The sequence below is a fragment of the Dasypus novemcinctus genome, chromosome 31 (assembly GCF_030445035.2).
Source record: "Dasypus novemcinctus isolate mDasNov1 chromosome 31, mDasNov1.1.hap2, whole genome shotgun sequence".
NCBI classification, from domain to species: domain Eukaryota; kingdom Metazoa; phylum Chordata; class Mammalia; order Cingulata; family Dasypodidae; genus Dasypus; species Dasypus novemcinctus.
The window spans coordinates 34,529,297-34,556,908 of NC_080703.1; the positions used below are offsets into that span (position 1 = coordinate 34,529,297).

At 40.5% G+C, this 27,612-nt stretch overlaps 1 protein-coding gene and 1 non-coding gene across 2 annotated transcripts in view; one reads left to right on the top strand and one right to left on the bottom strand.

The window, feature by feature from the left end:
• Positions 1–5,758: 5,758 nt before the first annotated feature.
• The window catches only part of UBE2E2 (ubiquitin conjugating enzyme E2 E2), a 368,066-nt gene continuing 346,212 nt past the window's right edge, over positions 5,759–27,612 (bottom strand). The window contains exon 6 of the mRNA XM_058290675.1: positions 5,759–16,513. Within this exon, the coding sequence (XP_058146658.1) occupies positions 16,416–16,513 (98 nt within the window). The 3' untranslated portion in view covers positions 5,759–16,415. The remainder of the gene's footprint in view (positions 16,514–27,612) is intronic.
• Positions 18,819–18,925, top strand: LOC111763585 (U6 spliceosomal RNA). The gene has a single exon (XR_002796424.2). It is a non-coding gene; the product is annotated as a U6 spliceosomal RNA (small nuclear RNA).

The following is a 27,612-nucleotide window of genomic DNA, read 5'->3' on the forward strand; positions in this document are numbered from 1 at the left end:
CCCATTTAACTCACTTTCTTCTGTTTCTCTTTCTCTTTTCGTTCAATTTTAACTTTCTCCATTTCTGGATTGAGAATGCAGGGGAGGGAAATGGTAGGCAGCCTCAGCCACTACCACAGTCTCATAAAGAAGACTGCCTGGCACATACTAGGGGACCAATACATGTTTGCAAAATGATAGTTGGGGAAGGGAACGTAGGTGGAAAATAACATTTATTTAGCAACTACTATTTGATAGGCACTTCATAAATGTGAATTCACAAGGTGAGTATTACTTTTTCCAGTTTGTAGATAGATACACGGGGGTGAGAGAGGTCAGGTAAGTGGCCTAAAACCCTGGTTTGTCTGATTCCAAAGCCCATGCTCTCTGTCTTTTTTTAATGGTACTGGGGCCAGGGATTGAGCCCTGGACCTCCGTGTGGGAAGCAGGCACTCAACCACTTGAGCGACATCCGCTCCCCAAGCCTGTGCCTCTTGACTGCTTTCAGTTGGGGAACATTGATGGTTCCTGTTACTATTTCTATTTGGAGGCAACACAAGATATCTGTTCGATTTAGTCCCTTAGAGATGAGCTTTGTCTTCTAATGCTCTGGTTCTCCTGCAACTGTACATGGTTTAGGAACACAGTAAATGCATACTGAGGGTATGAGTCCAACTTAAAAAGTGCAGTTTGCTGTGCCCGTGGGATTTCCAGGTAACCATTTTCATCAGGAAGTCAGAAATGTAGACCTGACTCTGTGAGAGGTGGGCAGGTGGGTGATTTAGAGGTCAGCAGGAAAGAGTATAAGATAACCAAACGAGAGAGAACAGGAGGAGAGAAAACCAGTGACCACGGGGTGTGGGACGCAAACCTGCGGGACAGGAGGGCCAACAGCACCGACTGTGACCAAGAGCCTGAAGACTCCGTGGCTGCAGGAGGTTTGGTCTGTCAGGCCTTTCTCCTGAATCCTGGCATTTCTCCCAGGGGCACATGTTTGGCCTAAGGAGGGCAACTCAAGTGAATCCACCAGAGAGAAAAAAAGAAAGCGATATTTTAATGTTACTCAGCCTGACACACAAGGAATGTGGCTGCGATTCCGAATCATAAATGTATCAGTGGCTCATTTTATGGAATAGAAATGTGTTCTCCCCAGATTGGCTGTGAAGTGAATAAACATTACTTTTCCACTGAATTGAGCTATAAAATGACTGGATATCTTCCCAGGGGGAATGAAGGGGGAAAAAAAAAAAAAAAGGAAGACTAATACTTCGAGGCAGGGAAGGAAAGGGCCCGGAGCTGGCTGGCCTTGGATGTTGAGAGGGGAGGCCCGGAGGACGCCGTGCCTTCTGGGACTGATCTGTGTTGCCTTCCTCCAAGTCCCCAGACTATACGGATTGCCCTAATTTCCTTCCGCTTTGTTCCCATCATTCTCTTTTTGAGGGACTATTAAGCCTAGTATGCTGCAGGCAATATTTTGTTTTCCTTGAGTTTCCTTTAACGTGGGTTGCACATTCCTTAGGTTCAAGGGTTTGGGTCATTATAACTCCAATACTTTCTTACTTCATCAATTCAGTAAATTCACAATCGTATATAGCAAGCTGACTTGGACTGGGCAGCCGTCTACTGCATCGTGCCTCAGTGCATGGGTCTGAAGCCACACGGACCTGGGTTTGTGAGCCAGCCGTGCAATGGAGCAGTGACCTGAGTTGGATCTATTAAAAGTCTCCAAGTCTCACTTTCCACATCTATATGATGGGGATAATATACACACCTCACCGGATTACATAAAGGATTAAGTTATATTAAATATAATTAACCCCTGCCCTTGTGTTGAATATTTACTGCATCTATATTCAAAGGGGGTAGGAATAGCTATGGTGATAAGGATGATGATACTATAACTACAGATTTTGTACCAGTAGATTTTCCTTTTGTGTTTTAAACACAAAATGAACATGAGCCAAAAAAGGAGATAAAGAAGTCCTAAAGGTTCTGCCATCCAAATGTATGCATTTTTCAAAGTTCTCAAGCCTTTCACATTAGTATGTCTAGAAGAATTCTTAGATCTAGACTAGGAAAAAAACAAAAAAGAAATGTTACTGTTATGCTTGAGAACCCTGCCTTCAGCGAATCACATTATGAACAAGAAGGTACTGCCCAGGGCGTGTGGTCACTTTGTTAGTTAAAATGTGGGCAGAAGCGTGGAGTGTGTGCTTGCTCAGGTGGCCCTGCTGGCACACCCGATTATCAACCAAGTCCATCTGGCAGAACGCGAAGGGTCTGGAAACTTGAGAGGGACTGAATCGTGACAACGCCATTTCCTAACTGGGCAACATTGGGCAAGTTACTTAACTTTTCTGTTCCTGTTGCCTCATCTCTAAACTGGGGGGTGATGATGCCTCTTTTACACGGCCTCTACCAGGGATGAGAGGAGGAAATGCAGGTAAAGAACCTAACAGGGAGCTAGCACGTTGATGAGTCTTTTCTTCCTCCTTTCTTTCTGTAATTCAGATTACAGAATTCCCTCAATTTTCAATTCCAGCAGAGAGAGCAAGTGGCGCACAACAAACCAATTGTGGAGAGTAAAATCCTTTATTCAGAATAGAAGGAGATCTGTTGTGGTTACAGTAACTGGATAACTTGACAAACCATGTGGTCAACAGCTAAGCCTCAAAGACTAACCATACAGTGAAAGGCATTCATGCCAGACTGCCTGTTATTTAATTTGTAAACACAGTTTTGCACCCTTCCCTTGATTTTGGACCTTCACTACCAGGTTCAGTTTCAGGGCCCACCATTTTATCAGTCCTTAAAAACACCCTTAATTGTCTTGTTTTTCTCACTGCCTCCTACCACGTGGTCCAGCAAAGCCCATTCTTGGTGGCCTGTCAGCCTTCTCTAGCCTGTCAGAGCAGCTGAACGTTGCTGGAGAAAGTGAAAATCTTGTTGACTGGCTTCAGCTTCATTTAACTCGTGAGCACACACCTAGACATGTGGCCTCAACACTGGATGGCAAGAAAATCGCTTTCCCCTTTCTGAGATGACCAGTTCATATTTTCTTCTTCTTTCTCAAATCTGCCAGATTCCCTTGCAGCCTCCTAGAAGATGAGCTTGCTTCATTCTTCACTGAGAAAAACAGAAGCTATCAGATGGCGATCCATCTTTTTATGATCAAATCAATAAACTTTCCTGCAAAACTCTCTGCACTAGCTTGCAGGATCCTCCTTTCTGCTGTATCAGAGAAAGTGCACCTTCTTCTCAAAGGTTTGTCTGTCCAGCCCACTCCATCTTAGCATGTCTCCAACTTGAATGGACATGTGAGTCACCTGGGGATTCACATCCACATTTAACAAAAAAAGCATTCTATTTTTTCTACATTGTTGGCTGTTTTATCCAGGGCTATTACTTCTCCCAGAAATCTGTATTTCTTCATGTAGCTTTGCTTTATTGTCTATTGGCCTTTCCTTGTGGTGATAAACTCGTCAGCTTTTGTTTATCTGGGAATGTCTTAATCTTTCCCTCTTCTCCAAAAGACAGTTTTGCTGGATATGGAATTCTTGGTTGGCAAGTTTTGCTTTCAGCACTTTATTTATTAATAAGGAAAATTTATTTAAACTTAAACAGTAAAATAACAAAGGAAAGTTTAACAAATTTAATTAAAAAATTCTGTCCAGACACAATTGTCTTATTAATACTAAAAACAAACTCAATTGTTTCTTCAGTGTTCAGAAAGATAAATGACACAGATTGGTTGAATGACATGAACAAGGTCTCCTTAATTTTAAAAAATTCATAATTCACTATTTTAAGAGAAATTTTAGATTGCAGAAAAGTTACATCAAAAGTATAGGGAGGGGAAGTGGCTGTGGCTCAATCAATTGGGCTCCTTCTTACCATATGGGAGGCCCTGGGTTCGCATCCCAGGGCCTTCTTGTGAAGGCAGGCTGGCCTGTGCCCACAGAGAGCTGATGGCCCACACCCACGGATAGCTGGCGCAGTAAGGTGATGCAACAAAGGGAGACAAGCAGACGCAGAACGTGCAGCAAATGGACACAGAGAGCGGACAGCAGAACAAGCTGTGGGTGGGTGGGGGATAAATAAATAAATCTTAAAAAAAAAGTACAGGTAGGGGGGAACGGGTGCAGCTCAGTGGATTAGCACCTGCTTCCCAGGTTCAATCCCTGGTACCTCTTTAAAAAAAAAGTATAGGGAATTCCCATATAACTTCCCCCACCCACATACACTTTTTCACATCTTACATTAGTGTGGTACATTCGTTACAATTGATGAACCAAATCTAAGCATTCCTAGGTCTATAATTTATGGTTTACACTTTGTGCTGTCAAGTTTTATAGGCTTTGCCACGGTCTCCTTATTAATGAAGAAAATGAAAAGAAACAAATGCTTGGTCATATTTATATCTCATAAAACTAAATCCCATATTCTTTTTTTTACCCTTTGTATTTTTGCCCTTGCTACAAAAATATTACAATTTTACTGTTAAAGTCTGTAAGTTACATTAGTTGTATTTTTCCATATATATATATTTTTTAATCCTTTTTTTTTAAAGATTTTTAAATTTCTCTTCCCCCTCCCCCCTCCAGTTGTCTGCTCTCTGTGTCCATTTGCTGTGTGTTCTTCTGTGTCCACTTGTATTCTTGTCAGTGGCACCCGGAATCTGTGTCTCGTTTTTATTGCATCATTTTGCTGTGCCATCTCTCCGTGTGTGTGGCACCATTTCTGGGCAGGCTGTGCTTTTTTCATGTGAGACAGCTCTCCTTGCGTGAGGGGCTCCCCTATGCAGGGGACACCCCTGCATGGCACAGCACTCCTTGCGCGCATCAGCACTGTGCATGGCCCAGCTTATAACATGGGTCAGGAGGCCCTGGGTTTGAACCTTGGACCTCCCATGTGGAAGGCGGGCGCCCTATCTGTTGGGCCACATCCACTTCCCACATCATATTCTTAATACCTCGTAATAGAGGTAATAGAGGAATATTCTCATATTTGTATTTTTAACCACAATCCTTATCTACTAACCAAATCACTAAATTTTGCAGTTCCTAGATTACACCCCAGCTGTTTTTCAATTAACCTTAACTTCCCTAGACTTTTTTTTCCCTTTCCCCTCTCTCCCCTCCCCCCAGTTGTCTGCTCTCTGTGTCCATTCCCTGTATGTTCTTCTGTGACTGCTTCTATCCTTATCAGTGGCACTGGGAATCTGTGTTTCTTTTGTTGTTGTTGTTGTAGCATCTTGTTGTGTTAGCTCTCCATGTGTGTGGCGCCATTCCTGGGCAGGCAGCACTTTCTTTCGCGCTGGGTGGCTCTCCTTATGGGGCGCACTCCTTGCGCGCAGGGCTCCCCTACGCCAAGTCCACTTCCCATCCTCCCTAGACTTTTAGCCTCCCTTCAGCACTTTAAATATGTCACCCCATAGCCTTCTCGTTTCCATGGAGTCAGATGAGAAATCGACACTTCAGTCTTACTGATGCTCCCTTGTATGTGACATGCTGCTTCTCCTTTACAGCTTGTAGTATCCTCTCTTTTTCTTTGGCATTTGACTGTTTGATTATATCATGGCACAGTGCGAGTTTATTCTGTTTGTGGAGTTTGTTGAGTGTCTTGGATAAGGATATTCATGTCTTTCATTATATTTGGTTAGTTTTCAGCCATAATTTCTTTGAATATTCTCTTTGTTCCTTCCTTTCTTCTCCTTTTGGAACTCCCACAATGCTTGGTGTATCCCACAAGTTCCTCAGGCTCTGTTCATTTTCCTCCATTTTTCTTTCTGCTTTCCAGATGGGATGATTTCAATAGTCTTATCTTCAAGTTCTTTGTTTCTTTCTTATGCCAGCTCCAATCTGTGTTAAATCTGTCTAGGGAATTTTAAATTTCTATAATTATGGTCTTCAGCTATTTGGCTCCTTTTCATAATTTCCATCTCTTTACTGATATTCTTTGTGTTCATCTATTGTTTTCCTGATTTCCTTTAGGTTTTTTTTCCATGTTTTCCTTTAGCTCTTTGAACATATTTAGGACCATTTTTAAAAAAAGGAAGATTCATAGTTTATTTGGGCAACATTCATATTTTATACAGGAAGTACAAATTTGAGTTGTGGTGATTATGTTGTTCAGTCAGTTGTTCATTATATACAAATGGATTTTGTGTCATTTACAGAGGGGCCAAAAGCACTCATATAAAGGGAAAGGTGCTCAGGTTTAATGTGCAGTTTCATAGCCGTTATGAACACAACAATTATATAAACTGCAAAAACCAAAGGGCATGGACACTTCTGGATAGAAGGAAGATTATAGAGGTGGAGGGATCACTTTTTCTCCCAGAAAAGGTAGAGGAAGGTGGAGACTGGAGGGCTGCTGTGGGGCAGACACCAGTGGAAGGCGAGACACCACCCAGAAGAGAGGGGGCAAAGGGAAGGAGCCTCAGCTGCTGGAAGTCTTAACAGAGCTGCAAAAGCAGCAGAAGGCATCTTTCCCCCATCTATGGAACAAACAGCAGTCTGCGGACTGCAGCAGCTGTGGACTGCAGTGGCCACAGGCTGAGGGAGTTGCAGGGGTCTGCTTCCCCAGGAAAAGGGGGAGAGAAGGGCAGAGCCTATGGCAAAGTCTGCTTTTGGCTAGAGAACTTAGTCTGCTGCGTTGGAGGGGCCTCACACTGCCAGCTGGGTAGGGCCATGACATTGTTTGCACTGACAGCCTACAAGGAGCTAAACATAATTTGCCTTCTCAAACACCCTTCTTACTGCCCTGGTTGGTTGCTAAGGAGGCAGAGAGAAGGAGGGTGTGGCTGGTCAAGGGTGGAGAAAAGCCTCTGAGAAAGTTTGTTTGTGAGGCTTGGCCAGCCCTGAGGTCATTGCTTCTGCACCACCCACTCATTCCAGGAGTAACTCTGAATGCATCCCCCTAGCAACTGGGGTCTGATGGGAGCAGTCTGCCAAAGAGTGTCATCTGCTGAGCAAACCAGAAAAGTGCATGAAAAAGAAAAAGCAATTATAAATAAAGGAGGTAAGCAGGTGCCTTTACTGCCCCCTCTTTCCAAGGCCCTTGGAAACTGGCCTGCACCCCATTACTGGGTCCTTAGCCCTGGTTTAAGCAGTTAAACAGGGGCAATCTTAAATATCCAGAACAAGTTGAACCAAGAGTTAAAGAACACTGGTAGCTCACAGCTACTTAACAGTAAATCCCTAGGCGAGAGAGGAACTGAACATCAGAGTAAACTCAGCATCAGAATCAGATGCCTAGACATCAGCCAAAAACTATAAGACATACAAAGAAAAAGCAACAAATCAAAGCTACAGACAAGACACAGGCCTTGAGACTGCTAATCAATGAGGTTCATACAAATTTCCTATATAAATCATGGAGTTGAAGGACAACATGGCTAAAGAAATAAAAGACATTAAAAAGGCCCTGAAGAATTAAAAAAAAAAAAGACACTGAGTAGGCACAAAGAAAAATTTGAAATCTTGTATAGAAAAATAACAGAGCTTATGAGTATGAAAGACACAATAAGGGAGATTAAAAATACAATAGAGGCACAACAGCAGATTTGAAACCATGGAAGAAAGAATCAGTGACGTAGAGGAAAGAACAACTGAACTTGAAGAAAGAGAAAAGAATGGAAAAAACTGAAGCACATCAACATACCTGTTTTGGGAGTTCCAGAAAGAGAGGGGAAGGGAAAAGGGACAGAAAGAATATTTGAGGAAATACTAGCTAAAAATTTCCCAATTCTCATTAAAGACATGAATATATGTGCCCAGAAAGCATAGTGTACTCCAATTAGAATAAATACAAATAGACCTACCCCAAGATACATAATATGCAGAATGCCAAATGCCAAAGATAAAAATCATAAGGTGTGAAATCCATTTCTGATCACAAACATCATTCTCACAGGATCAAACATATAAAGTCTAAGATAAGGTACCTGACTTTTCCTTTTAAAGCATTCTTTTCAACTTACAGGGCTGCTATTCTTTTCATTGGACACTATGTGGTTATTTCAAATATGGTGCAAGCACCAGAAACATTTCTGGCCCCCTTTGAGGGAGTCCCTGCAGGTACTGTTACTTTTCTGATCATCCTGTATGATGCACAAGTCTTCATCCTTTGAGAATAGATTTGATTTTTTAAAAAAGAAAACAAGCATATTATTCACAACCAAGTGACTCAAACCGGGATACCACCCTGGATCAATATGAGGTACCACTATAGAACATTAAGACCAATTTTCTCATATAGGTCATAAATTAGCATTTAAGAAAATGCCAAGGTATGGCAGTCTTAGTGGAATAACTACAGATTTTCCTAAAGTGATTGTGACAACTCTGAGATGCAACACTCACTTGAACAGTATACCTGAGTAGTGGAGTTCAGTTTTTAAAATAATTTGTTGCCTCTCACATGAGCTTTAATATTCCTTTTCAGTTTCAGTCTCTTTTGATTTCTCATGGATTGCCCAATTAAAGCTGTCCAGGCAGGGACCCAGTGACCATCATGAAGTCTTAGCTTACAGTAGGGAAGCCCTTCTGAGACCAGGGGCAGCATGTCATGTCCTGGCCTGGCAATAGGACTTGGGTGGCCACCATAGGACCATTTTTTGAAAGTCTTTGATATGTCTCAGGTTTGATCCTCCACATGGATGGTTTCTAATGCTTTACTTTTCTCCTTTTCCTGGACCACTACTTCCTGTTTCTTTTTAAGTTTTGTGATCTTTTGTTGAAACTGGAATGAATATATTATTAAAAAAATAAACATTAAAAAATGTTAAAATGTCATCTCTAGACATTTTAGGCAGGATGGGTGGTTTCCACTGGTTCATCCTCAAGCCTCTGCTCTGGACTCCCTCTCCCCAAGTGATCTCATCCTCTCCTATGCTCACATTCCTTTCCTACCCTGAGGTACCACGATTTCATACTTCTAATCCTGGTTACTGGGTTTTCCGGCTTGTGAAACTAGTATATCCAATGGCCTAAGAATTCTACTTGGCTGTTTCAAAGGCACTTCAAATTTCAGTATGTCTAAAACTGAACTTTGTCTTGTAGCTCCACATTCCCCTGGGCATTGCCCTTGTTGACTTGGTCATAGCAGGTTTGACACACCTGCATTGCAGTCCACAGGAAAGGGGAAAGAAGTGGAAAGTAAACAGCTTCCTTTTACAAGAGAAGCATATTCTAGAATTTGCTCCCATCGCTTCTGCTAAACTTCCTTTGGTCATAATTCTGTGCCATGGCTTTAGCTGGCTATTAAGAGAGTGTATTAATTAGCTCTTGCTGAGTAATAAACTTTCTCAAAACTTAGTGGCTTAAAACAATAACCATTTGTTTCTCTCATATACAAGGATCAAGAGGACAGCTCATCGGGTCTTTGTTGGTTGGTAACTTGTGTCTGTTATCAGCTGTGCATGGGGTGGGTGGCTCTGCTGATCTTTGCTGGGCTTTCTTGTATACTTGGGGACTGGCTGGTTTAGGATTGTTTGAACTCTTTTCCACATGATCTCTCATCTTCCAGCAGGCTAGCTGGGGGCTTACTCTCAAAGAATATAAGGGTTCCAAGAGATGATTGCTTCTGCCCTAGTCTATTCACCAAAACAAGCCACAAGGCTATCCCTGGTTCAAGGGGTAAGGAAAAAAGATTCCAAGTTTACATGGCAAAAGCTGCAAAAAGGAAGTGGATAAAGGAAGGATAAAAAATTGGGGCCATGTTTTCGTAATCAACCATCACAAGGACACTGGGGAATTTAGTTTCTAGTTGGGTGACCACATGCCCAGATAAACTGCTAATGGTTCTATTACTAAAAGGAAGAAAGGGAAAATGGATATTAGGGGTAATTTACAGAGGAATTATAGCTCTGTATTCATCTTCCCTTTCTAAACGGAGGATGCAGTCTCAATCTCTTGCCATAAATGATGATGCTACCATTCTGATAGAATTTCTATTTTTCTTAACTAGGACATATGTTTTATTCTTTTTTGACCCTGCTGACCCAGCAACTTACTCCTTGACATCTTAATTCATAAAACAAATCAAGATAAATTGCTTACAAACATATTGGGGGTTTAATACATCTAGTCTTTGGGTTTGCAGTCTTAGTAAGGTAGCATTTTTATGTAAACTTTTTTTTCTTTTCTTCCATTCTGCTATTAAAAAAATCCAACAACAGTAACTAAACAATACCATTCCTCCAAATCCAGTAGCCCAAATCTGGACTGAGATGTACATCTGGCATTTTATTACATGCCATGAAGAAGACATGGCATTTTTGGTTATTAAATATGGACATATGTTTTAGATTTAAATAAAAAGTCATACTTGAATTCAAAATAATTTTTTCACATATGGCTTTAAGTGAATGGAGTCTCTAGAGGAGTAACAGATCCTGGAATATCTCATCATGTTTCTAATTGTCCATACAGTGCTTCAATTTTTAAATAATGGCATTTGGGAACCGTTTGGTGATGAAGGTAAAGTCAGCTATCGGGTAAAAGGATGGAGGCTAAAACTGTCAAAGTTCATTGTGGTGGCAAACTTCATTTATTTTTTGGCTTGTCAGTAGTTTTAAGTTGGAGATGCAACAGATGATGAAAAAGTGTTATATTACTTATAGGCAATTTCAGCGAGAGGCAGGCTGTACCAGGGGAGCGTGACCTCTCCCTGCCTCTTTGTACTGTTCTTCCCCTATGGATTAAGTAGAAGAATCATGCTTGGTGTTTCTCAGTGTGCTCAGTGGCACCAACTGTAAAGCAGCTTACTTTTCTGTTGCACAGCTTGACAGAATTTCTCAGATGTTTCCTATGAAACAGGATGTGACTGTCATCTTGAACTTTGACCTCCCATCTAACTTTTCAAAAGATGCATGGGAAGGCAATGATGAGCTGGGAGGAGGGTGATGATAAGAGAATGGGATTAGGGTTTACAAGAACTCAGAAAGAGGCCAAATTTAATTGGGCTGAGAGTTTTACTGTACCCTGACACTAAGAGCTCTGGAGTTGTTGATATTTGGGTCGGCGCCCACTTTGACTATGTGGATTTATACACAGGTCAGGAAGATGAGTGATTACATTATCTCATCCATTTGTCTGTGTGGGTCCCATGCATTAAAGAGATTTTTAAAGTTCAGAAAAAATTTTTTAATCCTCTCAAAATGCATATTATGCTTCAGACTTACTCTAAGACATATGTGTCTTAAGTCATATTTGGAGATGTAAATGAAGGCTACAGTTGGCTTAAGTCACTCAGATGCCTTCAGAACCAGGGAATAAGTGAGGAGGGCTGGGCACGAAAGCCATGGAGAGCACTCCTGCTGGAGTGCTTCAAATTGTGGAGTGCACATCTCTTTCAGAAGGATCACTGTGCATGAAGTGAAACACGGTTCCTTAGGTAAAATATTTCTATGGGCCAAATTGGCCTTGAGTGATGTCTGAGATCATAGCTGAAATTTAGCTCTAGCACAGAAGGGAACCGACAGACCTAGTTTGGGCCTTCGGGGGATCCTGAGAGGCAGGACTTTCAGTTTTAAAATGGGAAAGTCCTGGACACACTGGGACAAGTTGGCCACCTAATCCACTTTACCAGAGTTTGGGGGGTGGATGTGAGAGTGAAAAGTGACTAGTGGAGAGGGAATGTTCCAGGCCCAAGGAATCAGCAGCCCGGAGAGGAAGAGCATGGATGAAGGGGAATGCACGGCCACCACCAGGTTGTCAGAGGCTAGGCTGCTCTGAGTCCCTCGAAGGTCTCAAATTGAGGCGTGATTATAGCTTGAAGTGCATCGCTCACAACACAACCCGGCCTGCTCCGGATTTTCTCTAGGTCTAGCTTGGAATGCAGGTTGTACCTGGATGGCTTGAGGTCCTGGCCCACATACCAGAGAGCCCTATAAAGAAGGGACTTTTCTTTTCTCCATAGAATTTATTGTACACTTTGGAGGCAACTGTCAAGCCCTCAAAATACAAAGTTTAGTAAAACACACTTACCCTTCAGAGAATGCAGAGGGATAACAACTATATAAAAACACTTTTGTGGAAACACTGAGGAGGAACATTAATTTGGATTTGAGATAGACAATAAATAAAGGGCATTTTGACAGAGGTATAAAACCACGTTGAAATAAAATACATGGGTAGGTCAGGGTCCTCTGGTAGGGCTATTTTTGGTGCAAGGTCAACTGCTTTCAGTTATTTAGTAGAAACATATCTCTTTTTAGAGCACAAATATTATGCAAACATTTAAAACTTGCCAGGTCTGGTAAGAATTAATATCCCCCTTTATTCTAAGTACTGAGGTGTAAAGAAGTTCGGGGGTTTTCCAATTGACACATTTCCCCATGGCTGGTCAAATCTTAATAAGGCACCTCTAAGATAAGAAATCTGGTTCCTGTTATTTGATCTCTGATTTAATACCAGGTCCACATCTCCTTAAACATTTTTTTTTCCCGCATTTATTGAAGACAGCAAAATCCCTGACACCTAGGAATTGCATAGCATCTCAACTCTAAGATTTAATTATGCCAATATATTTTCACAGTATTTTGCCTCATAGTAAGAAGAAAGTATGTGGTTTTGTGGTGGAGAGCAAAGGATCTAACATCACAGGTTGGGTGGGATTCTCATTTTGGAACCTTGCTAGCTGTAGGAGACTAAGGCTACCTACAACTGAAAAGATGAAGTTTTATTAGATAATTATGGCCTGCCACACAGTATGTTCTCAATAAGTATTTTTCTTTTTAACTCCCAAACTAGTACTTCTGAATGAATTTTTCTTTTTTAGGAAGTACCAATTGAACCTGGGAACGTGTGTGAGGCAGGCACTCAACCACTGAGCTAAGACCACTTTGCAAGAGTATGTATGTAATTTATTTGGTACTGGGGATTGAACTTGGGACTTTGTACATGGGAAGCAGGCACTCAACCACTGAGCTACACCTGCTCTCCTTCCAGGATGAACTTCTAATTTCTTCTAAATTTTGAACTTAAGATCAACAACTTGGGAACTTGCTATTCGCAAAGGATTCCTGTAGACCAACAAATGAAGAGCGTCCCACCTGCAGTTTTATGTCCAATTAGGCCATGCCCTCCTGAATTACCTAAGATCAAGAGGTATCACCTCCAACTTTGCTTTCTTGATGACTCAGAGTCCTGCCTCAGTCAAGGAGCTGCCAACATTTTATTTAACACAGCTGCAAAACACTGTAACTAGCAGTAACTGACGGAGAGAGTTCATATTAGAGTACAAAAGCATTTCTAAGTTTTAGAAGTGTTTTCCCCATGATTACTAGCAAAACTATTTGGCTTTAGGAGTGCAAAAGTACTCCTAAACCTTATTTTACAAACATTACTGAAAACTTACTGGAATTGCATTGCCTGCTGTGATCACAGATTTCAAGTAAAATTACCATATTGTCTGGAATTTAGACTTAGCAGGCTCAACTAAGAGTTTGTTGTCTCCAGAAGAAATGTCAGACTGAGGTTTCTTGATGTTTTTACATTTTGAGGGCAGGGTACATTTGTTTGTTATTAAATATTTAGAGTTCACAAAAATGGGAAGAGAAGTTTTATAGCTTCTTCATATCACAGATTGGCATAAACCTTAAAAACAGCTCAGGAAAGCAAACACAGATTTATGACAAGATTTACTACAGGAATTATTATAATCTTTGGCTACTAAATAACATACATTTTTAAATGATGTGAAATATAACCAGATTTGAGATGTAGAGTGTAATATTTTGGAAATATTAAAATGTGTGTCCAATAGAGTATATATTTTAAAAGAAGAAAGGCACACTGAATTTAAATGCTGTCAATAGAAGTCAGTATCAATTTCATGGGTCTAGTTTAATTAGTCAAAAAAAAGCAGTTAATAAAACTGCATATTAGAATGGTTCAATGCTTTTAGGGCTGAATTTTAAAATCTAAACTATTAAAGTAAAAATAAAAACTTGTGGTGAGAAAGGCTGTAGGCAATAAAATATTTTGGTAAATATTCTAAGAATCTTGTAATGTATTTTTAAATTAAAGGTTATCTTTTTTAAAGAAAGAGATGTTAAATGCAGAGCTCCCCCCACTCCCCCATCTATGGTTTTCTAAGTTAAGGGTTGGCAAACTAAAACTACATCTGTGGGCCACATCTGCCCACTGTGAGTTTTGGGAAAATAATTATTGGAAAACATCCATGCCCATTCATTTATGTCTGTGCTTCCTTTCACTACAATTACAGAATTGAGCAGTTTCAGCAGAGACGACAGTGTTTTGGTGTCATAACTATCAATTTTGTGTGTGTGGCCTCAGCATCCATTTTACCAGCCCTGGGACATAACTCCCAGAGCTCAAAGCTGCTCCTGTGGCTACTACCCAAACCACCCACACGTCACCCAAAACACACAGCTGGTCCCAAATGACAGGCTAACCATCTGCATGGTCTCCCTTTTCCTTTTTGCGTATGTTTGCTTTAAACTAACCAATCCTTGACCCTCAAGGGAAATCTACTACCCTCCACCCTGTACCATAATAAAGGCACAGACCCAGGGATCCCTCTGGCTCTGCCTGTGCTCCCCACATGGTGGCTGAGACACCTGAGCCAATCCCGCTTCCCCCCATGAAGCCCCTCTCTCTCAGGGACCTGTGAGCAACAAACTATCTTTTCTCATGCACTATGGCCTGGGTTTCCCATTGTGTTGCGTGTGACCTCCATCAGGACCCAATTTAAAACCCAACTTAACTAATTAGAAACATCTGGTATGCTTGAAAGTGTTTTAAAATAATACAAATAGTAAACATCACTATTAAGAAGAGAAAAAACATATCCAGGTACTTTGGTTTACAGGTGGCATTTCCAATACTTATATACATTTTCTTTAGAATGTCTTTTTAACCACTAAAAACAACAAAAATTACATCTTTTAAATCTGATACTTAAAATGTTTAAATTGTTAGAGGTAATGACTTACACTTGCAAATCCTATTATTTAGCAGTAAAGATGTTAATGGGTCCTTAAATGAGAACATGCTGTATGGTGAGCTTGTAACATGGTTAGTAGAAGCAGGAGCTTCCAACATGCCTTGTGACACAAAGAACCCTGAGTGTCAATCAGCATGTCATTGTGTTTTTCAACCTGAACCACTTACCAGCCTGCCTCCTCTAGCTGCACACCTGAAGGTCAGAGCTAGACAGGTATACCCTTGTCCCTGAATGTACTGATCATGACTGGTAGTTGAGTTTACTTCTTCCACTAAAATTATGGAAGAAAAAAAAACCAAAAGAAAACTCAAGGGCAATCACATCATAATTTTAAGTGGAAAAGGGAGAGAAAAGTAAACTCAAAATGTGGTTGAACACAACGATCAGCTCAGACTTCATTTTCTCTAGAAGACTATTTTTGGAGTCATACTTTAATTGTTGAGTAAAGAAGGTACAACAGAAAATATCTATGAGAAAGCAATGCCAGGTCAATGACAGCTATCTACTGAAACAACAATAAGAACATCAGGCTATACAGAGCTGAAGAAATTCTACATGCTAAGCAATTCAACTGCAAAGAAATATTAGAGGTTTGAGATGAAAAGTCCATTTTAACCTGTGACTGAATTAGACAAGCCTCACTGCGTGTAGGGCTATGCCCATCACCAGGACACAAAGCAAATGTTGGGTTTCCACAAGTGCATGTATCAGTTACAGTGATTTATTGAGTGCTTTAATAATACAAGTGTACATCAACTGATCCACAGTCAAAAGTGGCAGGTCCCTAAGAAATTTACAAGCACTTTAAGTAAATCAAAATACGTATTATTTTGTTCAATCCAACAGTCTTCTGTGTGGGGGACAGAAGGCTAGTGATAAACAGAGTTTCAGTAATGCACAGTGATTCTGATTTAAGCTTTTGTACAAAAACTTGTTCCCAGTAGCATGCACCCACCAATAAAGACTTCAGTACAAAAAATTAACCCTAGCACTACATTTAAGTAGAAATGAGATATAATTCTGAATTTGTGTTTTCCTGAATATCACATAAAAAGAACAAAATCAAAATAAACAACAAAAAAACAAAACCACACAGTAATACAAAGCTTTGTAAGAAAGCTCTTACTATTACAGATCCAACATTGTTTGCACTGAAAACAAAAGTTTCCACCTACTTTGAGGTGGGAAAATAAAAATCCCAAATTTTTCAAGTTAACAGAAATCAGAAAGGGAATAAAACAAGAGAGGGAAAGAGGGCAGCTCAGGAGGAGGAGGGAGAGAAGAGAAACAAAGTGTGAGTGTATGTGTGTGTGATAACATACCACCACAAAATGGTTCAAAATTTAATAAAAATAAGGAAATGCGAAGCGCGGTCAGGAGGGGCTGGGCAGGGCAGGGCTACTGATGCACTTGGTGAATGTGCTTGCACAGGTCCGGCAGGGGCGGCAGGCAGCAGGTCCCTATGTGGCGTACCGCTTAGTCCACTGTCTGGCCATCCGGTCATGCTCCGCTCTGTTGGTCATGTACTGTGTGGCAATGCTGCCCACCAGAGGGTCGGCTGGAAGGGAAGCAGAGCCAGGAGTCAGTAAATACAGCACCTCTCCCTTTCTAAGTCAGGGAAGGAAAGGAGTGCCTGGAAAGCAGGTTCTTGTTCAAGCAGGCCAGAGGCTGCTGGTTCTAATCTGGAACAATGTCACTGTAGCCAAGAGCCAAGATCACATTTCACACCAGCTGCCTGAAGTCCCATCTGCTTTTACTGCTACCTCTTATCACATTTCTTGGCAATCTTATTCTCCCTCCTGGTCCCCACCACACATTTCTCACTGATCTTGTTTTCATGTAGGTATTTCCCTGAGAAAATGCAGTAGAAAGTAGGAAGTCCTTGAGGGAGATCCTGGCAACTCCTCTGGCCCTGGTCCCTGCCACAGGCAGAGGTGCTACTCTGCTTACCTGCTCTGAAGAATGTTCAGAGCTGCCTTTGAACACAATCAATCAACAGCTGTTAGACACCTAATTGGGGAGTATCAAAATCCACGGAATGGCTCATTAATATAAAAATAACAATAGATATTAATAATTAGCAAAAACTTACTGATTTACCATGTCCTAAACCTTTAACATATTAACTACACACATCTCTGAGGGAGTTGACACACAAGGAAACTGAGTGTAAGCAGGTGATGTCACTTGTGCAAGGCAAGAGGTGGAATAGAGCCCTGAGCTACACCTTTACCACAAAGGGCCTGAGAGGAAAAGGAGACAAATTTAAAAGCCAATGTTAAATATGGAGAAAAGTAAAGAAACATTAACGTGCTGTGGTCTAATATCACTGATAACCTGGGAAGATTCTGAGACCTTAATCTAATATGATATTCAGTCATACCTCTTCAATAAAAGTATAATAAAAACACCATTTAGTTGATCTGCTGAGGTTGATGATAATAAAAGCCTTTAAAAGTCTTTAAGTTTTCTTGAACTTGTGCCACACTTTTTTTTTTATTTTATTTTATTTTATTTTATTTTTAATTGACTTTGTAATAATATTACATTAAAAATATATATGTGAGGTCCCATTCAACCCCACCCCCCCACCCCCCCCTCTCCCCCCCCCCCCAACAACACTCGTTCCCATCATCATGACACATCCATTGGATTTGGTAAGTACATCTTTGGGCACCTCTGCACCTCATATACATTGGTTCACATCATGGCCCATACTCTCCTCTATTCCATCATGTAGGCCCTGTGAGGATTTACAATGTCCGGTGATTACCTCTGAAGCACCATCCAGGGCAGCTCCATGTCCCGAAGACGCCTCCACCTCTCATCTCTTCCTGCCTTTCCCCATACCCTTTGTCCATTATGTCCACTTTTCCCAATCCAATGCCACCTCTTCTATGTGGACACTGGATTGGTTGTGTCCATTGCACCTTTATGTCAAGAGGAGGCTCAGATTCCACCTGGATGCTGGATGCAATCCTCCCATTTTCAGTTGTAATCACTCTAGGCTCCATGGTGTGGTGGTTGTCCTTCTTCACCTCCATCTTAGCTGAGTGTGGTAAGTCCAATAAATCAGATTGTAGGTGCTGGAGTCTGTTGAGGCTCAGGATCTGGCTATCACATTGTCAGTCCAGAGATTCAAATCCCCTAAATATATCTTAAACCCCAACATTAACTGCACCTCCAGCACACTAGCATGAAAGTCTTATGAAGGGAGATCCCATCTGAGTCCAGATTCATCACACATAAACACCATTTCCAAAGAGGGGCCATCTGCCCTGGTAGTTAACCCCATCGGCCATGACCATAACTCCCATGGGTCTCTTTAGCCCTCAAAGGAACCAATATCTGGGGGTTGTATCTGCTTTATCTGTCTCTCTGACTCTGCTCAGTTGTGCATGAGGTTGTGCCACACTTTTTGTAATTATTGTAGGGATGAGCCAATTTCTCATATTCACTTATATAACAACCAATAATAGAATACCTGATATATGGGTTTATTTAGAACATTTGCCTCTCTGCCAACTCTTTGTGACTCTTCTTCACTTGTCTAAATATTGAAATAAAAACTCTACCACCTAAGCCGCTCACAGAGGATTCAAGGATATTTAAATCAGCAACACTGAATGTAGACACAAAACTCCTGGGAGATGGCCAAGATACACTTTTGAAAAATGCAGTTCTCAAGTTGATACTAAGTAAAGATCTTAGAGTCTAAAGAGCCAAAGTAAGAGCTGAGTCACATTTCTCTACCCTTGAAAAAAATCATCTTGTTCTAATTTCTAGCAGTCAAGAATGTAAATTCTAGGGAAAAACTTGGGGGATCCTTGATACTATAATTCTATATTCAAGACAAGTGTTTAGTGCTCACTTGGGTAGCACATAAACTAAAAGTGGAATGATACAGAGAAGATTAGCATGGTTCCTGTGTAAGGATGATGTGGAAATTTTTGAAGTATTCCACATTTTTGAAGATCAATAAAGAAATAGAAGACTTAAATGATACTCTAAAACAGCTGGACTTAATGACATATGTAGAACACGTCCCCCAACAGCAGCAGAATACATATTCTTCAATAGTGCACATGGATCATTCTCCAGGATAGACCATATCTTAGGTCACAACACAAGTCTGAATATAATATTAATAAAAATATTGAAATCATACAATGGATCTTCTCCAGCCACAATGGAATGAAGCTAGAAATCAGTAACAGAGGGAGAAATGGAAAATCCACAAATCTGTGGAAATTAAATAATGTACTCTTAAATAACCAAAAGGCCAAAGAAGAAATCACAAGGGAAACCAGGAAGTATCTTGAGGTGAGGTGAAAGAAAATGAAAACACAACATACCAAAACTTATGGATGCAACAAAGGCAGTGCTGAGAGGAAAAGTCATTGCTCTAAATGCTTACATTAAAAAGGAAGAACGATTTTAAATCAGAGACCTAACCTCAAAACTAGAGGATACAAAAAAGAATAAATTAAAGCAAGGAGAAGGAAAGAAATAACAAAGATTAGCACTACTAAAAAGGAAACAGAAGAAAAAACTAATAGAATTAAAAAAACCCCAAAAGCTGGCTCTTTGAAAAGATCCATAAAATCAACAAACCTTTATTTAGACAGACACAGAAAAAAAGAGAGAACACAAATAACTAAAATCAGAAATGAAAAGGGGGACATTACTACAGAAATAATAAGGACTATAAAAGAGTATTATGAACAACTGTAAACCAACAAATTAGAACACCTAGATGAAAATGAACAAATTCCCAAGAACATATAAACTACCTACAATGACTCAAGAAGTAACCAAAAACTAGTATAGAGAATGAATCAGTATTAAAAAACCTCCCAACAAAGAAAACCTGTGGACAAGATGGCTTCAGGGGAATTTTACCAAATATTCTAAGGAGAGTTTTAACTCTATTTCTGCTCAAATGCTTCCAAAAAATTGAAGAGGCATGAACAATCCATAATTCATTCTATGAGGCAAATATCACCCTCATACCAAAGCCAGATAAAGATACCGTGAGAAAAGAAAATCACAGCCCAATATTCCTTATGAACATAAAGTCAATAATCCTCAACAAAACAGTACCAAACCAAATCTAGCAGCATATTAAAAGAATTATACATCATTACCAAGTGAGATTTATCTCTGGAATTTAAGCATGTTTCAACATAAGAAAATCAATAACTATAATACACATGAACAGAATGAAGGAAAAAACACACACAAGATCATTTCAACTGATGCAAAAAAGGCATTTAACAACATCCAGCACCTCTTCTTGATAAAAATACTTAGAAACTAGGAATAAAAGAAAACATGCTCAACATTATGACAGGCATATATGAAAAACCCACAGCTAACATAGTAATCAATGGTGAAAGACTGAAAGCTTTCCCTTGAAGATAGGAGCATGACAAGGAGGCCCCAGTCACTACTGTTAATCAACATCATATTGAAAGTTCTGGCTAGAGCAATTAGGCAAGAGAAAGAAAGAAAAGGCATCCAAATTAGAAAGGAAGAAAAAAAATTCCCTATTGGCAATGACATGATCGTATACAGAGAAAATCTTGAGAAATCCACAACAAAGCTACTAGAACTCATAAATGAATTCAAGATCAACATCCAAAACTCATTGTTTCTATACATTGGTAACGAAACATTAGAAGAAGAAATAAAGGGGAAAATCCATTTACAATAGCAAATAAAATAATAAAATATTAGCAAATAAAATAATACAATAATAAGATCTAACCAAGGATGTAAAGGCATTATACACAGAAAACTACAAAACATTGCTAAAAGAAATCAATAAAGGGAAGTGGATGTGGCTCAACTGATAAGAGCATCTGCCTACCACATAGGAGGTCCAGAGTTCAAACCCAGGGCCTCCTGGCCCATGTAGAGAGCTGGCCCATGCGCAGTGCTGCAACGCGCAAGGAGTGCCATGCCACACAGGGGTGTCCCCTGTGTAGTGGAGCCCCCGCATGCAGGGAGTGTGCCTTGCATGAAAAAAGCGCAGCCTGCCCAGGAGTGGTGCCACACACGTGGAGAGCTGACACAACAAGATGACACAGTAAGAAGAGACAAAGATTCCTGGTGCCACTGAGAATGCAAATGGACACAGAAGAACACATAACGAATGGACACAGAGAGCAGACAACGGGGGATTGGGGAGGAAAAGGGGAGTGAAATAAATAAAATAAACCTTTAAAAAAAATCAATAAAGACCTAAATAAATGGAAAGGCATTCCATGTTCATGGATTGGAAGACTAAATATTGTGAAGATGTTAACTGTACCCAAAGTGATTTTCAGATTCAGTACAATCCTAACCAAAATTCCCACAGCCTAACTGGCAGAAATGGAAAAGTCAATCATCAAGATTTATATGGAAGGGAAGTGGACTTGGCCGAATGGACAGGGCATCTGCCTACCACATGGGAGGTCTGTGGTTCAAACCCTGGGCCTCCTTGACCCGTGTGGAGCTGGCCCATGTGCAGTGCTGATGTGCGCAAGGAGTGTCGTTCCACACAGGGGTGTCCCCCATGTAGGGGAGCCCCATGTTCAAGGAGTGGATCCCATAAGGAGAGCCGCCCAATGCAAAAGAAAGTGCAGCCTGCCCAAGAATGGCACCGCACACACAGAGAGGTGACACAACAAGATGACGCAACAAAAAGAAACACAGATTTCTGGTGCCACTGGTAAGGATAGAAGCGGTCACAGAAGAACACATAGCAAATGGACACAGAGAGCAGACAACTGGGGACAGGAAGGGGAAGGAAATAAATAAATCTTTTAAAAAAATTTATATGGAAGGGTAAAGAACTTTTCAAAGCCATCTTTAAAGAACAAAGTTGGAGGACTCAGACTTCCTGATGTTAAAACTTATTAAAAAGCTTCAGTAATCAAAACAGCATGATATTGGTACAAGGACAGACATGCAAAATAACGGAATTCAATTGAGAGTTCAGAAATAAACTCTCACATTTATGACTGACTTGATTTTTGACAAGGGGGCAAAGACCACTCAATTGGGAAAGTATAGTCTCTTCAACAAATGATGCTGGAAAATTTGGATGTCCATTTGCAAAAGAATGGAGGTGGACCCTACCTCACGCCATATACACAAATTAATTGAAAATGGATAAAAAACCTGAATATAAGAAGCAGAACTATTAAACTCCTAGAAGAAAATGTAGGGACACATCTTCAGGATCTTAAGTTAGGAAATGGTTTCTCAGACTTTACACCAAAAGCACGAGCATCAAAAGAAAAAAAATAGATCAATGGGACTTTACCAAAATTAAAAACTTATGTGTCTTCAAGGACTTTTATCATCAAAGTAAAAAAATAACCTACACAATGGTAGAAAATATTTGGAAACCACATATCCAATAAGGGCTGAATACAAAGAATATAAAAAGAAATCCTACAATTCAACAACAAAGAGACAATCTAATGAAAACATGGGCAAAGATTTGAATAGACATTTCTCCAAAGAAGATATATAAATGACCAAAAAGCACATGAAAAATGCCCAATATCATTAGTCATTAGGGAAACTCAAATCAAAACCACAGTGAGATACCATTTAACACCCATTAGAATGGCTATCATTAAAACAAACAAAAAAACAAACAGAAAATTACAAGTGTTGGAGAGGAAATAGGAACTCTCATTCATTGTTGATGAGAATGTAAATTGGTGCAGTTGCTACAGAAGACAGTTTGGTGATTCCTTAAAATTACCATATGACCTAGTAATCCTAATTCTAGGTATACACCCCAAAGAATTGAAAGCAGAGACTCAAATAGATATTGGTATACTGATATCCATAATGGCATTATTCGCAATTGCCAAAAGACGGAAGCAACACAAGTAGTGTCCACCAACCGACTGGATAAACAAAACATGAAATATAAACACAGTGGAATGTTACTCAGCTGTAAAAAGAAATGAAGTTCTGATACATGCAACATGGATGAACCTTGAAAACATCATGTTGAATGAAATAAATCAGACAAAAAAGGTCCAATATTGTATTATCTCACTGATATGAAATAATAAGTAAACTCATGGAGTCAGAATCTAGAATACAGGTTATCAGGGGATAGGGAATAGAGAGTTAAGGCTTAAATTCTACAGGATGTGTATTTGGAATCACTGAAAAATTTTGGTAATGGATTGTGGTGATGGTAGCAAAACACTGTGAGCATAAAAGCACTGAAATATGTAACTGTATGTGGTTAAAAGGGGAAAAGTTAAATTACATAAACTTCCAATAAGTATTAAAAACAAGGCAATACATATTCCAAACTAAGTACTTTAAAAATACTTTACTACATTTTACTATTATCATCACCTGTACACTCAGTTTTTTTTTTTTTGTCTACTCATCTGTTTGGTAGGAAAAAAGTGTGTTACTCTTTATCTCTCTCAACTACCATTCAGAAATGTCATGTTGGTAGTTAGAAATCAGTAAAAGCTACAACTCAGGCTTTGATTTGCTTTGTTGATTATCCAGATTTAAGAAAATGAAGGAGACAATGCTAATAATGCCCAAATTAAACTTAAAAGTATATCTGTAGTCCTTATATTGTGAATAGCATAAAAATTTGAACACATATTCTTCTAGTATTTGAAAACTATTAACATCAAAAGAAGTAGTTCATGACAACACTGAAGATTCTCCTGCTTTGTTTCAACACACTTTTCACTTTTCACTTCTTAACTTAAATGAAAATATCAAACAACATTCATGTTAAAGCTGTACTCATTTATCAGTTGTCACAAGAGGATGCTTATAGATCGAAGAGTTTGGCAAAAATCCATGAAGGTATTCTGGGAGAATCAACTGGTTGTATGGAATTCACATTAGAGAGCACTGTATAATTTACTGGAAATTGTGAACTATGTATTTTTATTTGTAAATTATGTATTACACATTCTTTAAAGGGGAAAAATGTGTATTAAACTTATGAAAGTACATATATGCACCCCACCCTGCCCACAGCTGGCTGTTAAACATCTACTAGTACACCACATACACTACTCGGGAAAGGGTTGGTAAAGGAGGTTGAGCCAGGGCTGGGTCTTACATATAAAGGAACTGGGCAGTTAGCTCTCTAAATTACCCAACGACAAGCAGCATTTTGTCACTGTACCCAAAAGGCAGGATGACTAAAGTGCATGACAAAGATGCAGAATGTGGAAACCATGGGAAGTTAGGTAAAGGGACACTGTTCTTACCCATTACCTAGGCCCCACTCTCAATAAGTTAGGCCTGTCCTTTCCCTCTTCAGGAACAGCTTCTAGAGGCATTCAAAATGGTCCAGCATTTGACACCCAAATGCCCATCAACAGATGAATAAACAAAATGTAGTATATACATACAATGGAATATTACTCAGCTTTAAGAAGGAATACAGTACTAACACATGGGATAACATGGATGAATCATGAGGACTTTATGTTCAGTGAAGGAAGCCAGGCATTTGAAGGCCAAATATTACATGACTTCACTGATAGGAATTAAGCAAATCGAGCAGACTCAGAAAACTAGAGCCGGGAAGAGAGATTTCCAGGAAATACAAAGGGAGAAGAAGGCTGTGAGCCGATGTCCACACAGGCGAAATCTGTAAGGTGGAAGTGAGTAGTTGTGTAGTGAAGGGATATGACAGGGGTGTAGTAATACTACTGGGTTGGGTGGTGCAAGTGACGGCGGGGGGGGGGGGGGTAGGATGGGGAGGGTGGGTTGGACGGTGCATGGAACTGGGGTAGGGTTGGGGGAGGGAGCAGGTGAGCACTGGGGATTGATGGGTATATGGTTGAAATTACAACGTTGGGAAAGTTCTCTTGGCAATATGATAAGGAAGGGCTACTGGTTTAGGGTGTTGGATGTGGGGAGCACTCGGGACAGGGCACACCTAGGGCAGTCTTCTAGAGAATGTACGAGCAACCATTTTGTCATAGTGTGTTGTACGAGTGGGTGGAGACGCACATAATGGGGGGGGGGGGAGGGGGAAGGAGTTGGACTCCCACCCTGGGGAGTCCCGATATGTTCTCAAACAGAGGGGTGGGTGTCTCTTGAGAGCATGGTGGTTCCTAACAGAGGTCAGACCAGTGTGTAGAGCCCTCAATGTTGTTGCAAGTAACTATGAACTCCTTCAAGGAGTGAAGCCTGATGGTTGCTGTGGGGGGAGGGAGGAATAGAATAGACGGAAGAGGGGGTATTTAGGGGGTAATGAGAGTATTCTGCATGATCTTGCAAGTGCCTCCTTGGCACTGAGGGATTACTACCAAACACCAACGAGCAATGCAACTGGGAAAAGACCTTGAGAAAAGGGGGAAAAGGTAAAGACAAATGAGTTTATTTGGCTGAGAGACTTCAAAGTGAGTTAGGAGGTTAACCCAGAGCTAATGCTTATGTGCATCCCAGCAGGATCTCATAGACTGCCAAAGTAGATACTACCCCAAATAGTGGTGTTTCTGAAGGCTCTGGAGACACCCGGGTTCTACGGCCATGGTAGATAGCTCAAGTTTGGTGCCTCGCTAGTGGGCCCTACTTTGGAGTTTGTGCTCCCGAGTGTGATAGAGTTGGACTCAGATGTGACTTCTCTACACAAGCCTCTTCTGTCCCTTTTATCTGAACCTATAGTTGGTGCTGGAGTTGGTAGGTGTACATCCAAGAGAGATGAATCTTTGGGCTGCCCATGTGCCAGTTGGGCCCTGAGCCTCCATGAAGTTGCAACACCTACTCTCCAGCTCATTGGAACTGAGAGTCTACAATTGCAAGAAAGAGAGTCCTATCCATCAGCCTTATAGGATCAAGGCCCCCCTCTCAATTAGATCTGGAATGGGCATCACCATCCCAGAATCCTCAGGATTGGGGAATAAAATATGGACTAGAGTGGACCTGCTGGTATTCTACTATAGACTTTCTGTGATTCTAGCAATGAAAGAAATTATATCATTGTTGTGGTGACAGTGGCCACTGCAATTGCTGAAGGCAGGGAGAGGGAAAAAGAGGTATAATATGGGGGCATTTTGGGACTTGAAATTGTCCTGAATGACACTGCAATGATGGATATAGGACTTTATATATCCTGCCATATCCTATAGAATTGAGTGGAAGAGAATGTAAACTACAATGTAAACCATAATCATGCTTAGTGGCAATGCTGCAAAGGTGTTTGTCAATTGCACTGAATGTACCTCACTAATGAAAGAAGTTATTAATGTGGCAAAAGGTAGAAGGTGTAGGGAATAGGGCATATGGGAATCACTTTTTAGTGTATAACATTTTGTGTAATCTAAGTATCTTTTTTTTAAAAAAAGACTTATTTATTTTTATTTACCCCCCCTTGCAGCTTGTTTTGCTGTCTGTTCTCTGTGCCCATTTGCTGTGCATTTTTCTCTGTCTGCTTGTCTCCCTTTATTGCGCCACCTTGCTGCATCAGTTCTCTGCAGTGCAAGTGGGCCATCAGCGCTCCACAGCGCAAACAGGCCAGCCTGCCTTCACAAGGAGGCCCTGGATGCGAACCCAGGGCCTCCCATATGGTAAACGGGAGCCCAACTGATTGAGCCACAGCTGCTTCCCAATCTAAGTATCTTTTTAAAAATATGTATTAAAAAAAAAAAAAGTTAGGCCTTAAAAAGGGAGAAAAAGGAGGTACCTGAAAATCAAACCATGTCCCACCTATTCTGATAGAATGGAAGGAGGAAATCAGATTTAAATTATATATGAGGGAAATGGATTTGGCTCAACTGATAGAGTGTCTGCCTACCATATGGGAGGTCCAGGGCTCAAATCCAGGTCCTCCTGACCCGTGTGATGAGCTGGCCCATGTGCAGTGCTGCCACACACAAGGAGTGCCGTGCCACGCAGCGGTGTCCCCCATGTAGGGGAGCCCCACGCGCAAGTAATGCGCCCTGGCAAGGAGAGCTGTCCCAAGCGAAAAAAGCACAGCCTGCCCATGAATGGTGCCACACACATGGAAAGCTGACACAGCAAGATGACACAACAGAAAGAGGCACAGATTTCCAGTGCCACTGACAAGAATACAGGTGGACACAGAAGAACACACAGCGAATGGACACAGAGAGCAGACAACGGGGGGTGTGGGGGGGGGGGTGGGAGAGAAGGGGAGAGAAAAAAAATCTTAAAAAAAAAAAAAAAAAAGATATGAGACGGGAGTTTTAAAATGGACCAGAATGACCTTCTAATAACTGAAAGTTAACCTGAATGCTGTAAGATCTGCTAGATATTGTTAAAGGATAAAAAAGGGAGATTCAACAAAATGTGGCCTAAGGCAGTTATGGGAGAAAATTGAAACATTTCATATTAATGTCCCCTGAGTTAAGACTGCTGAGTAAACAGCTATACTGGATATAACCTAAAGTATACAGTTGATAAAATATTAAAAAGGTTTTAAAAGCCATCTCATAAGCCTACATAGTGTGCTATGTATTTAAATCAAATATGTGTTTTGAAATATAAAGTGTTTTGTTAGAACAGACTCATCTAAGAACAGCACAGATGGAGTATTCCTACGGAGAAGCTATCAGATTGCAATTCCAGGCTTAGTTAGGCAATAATTACCAATGAACTTGCAGAAAATATCCTGACAGAAGGACTTGT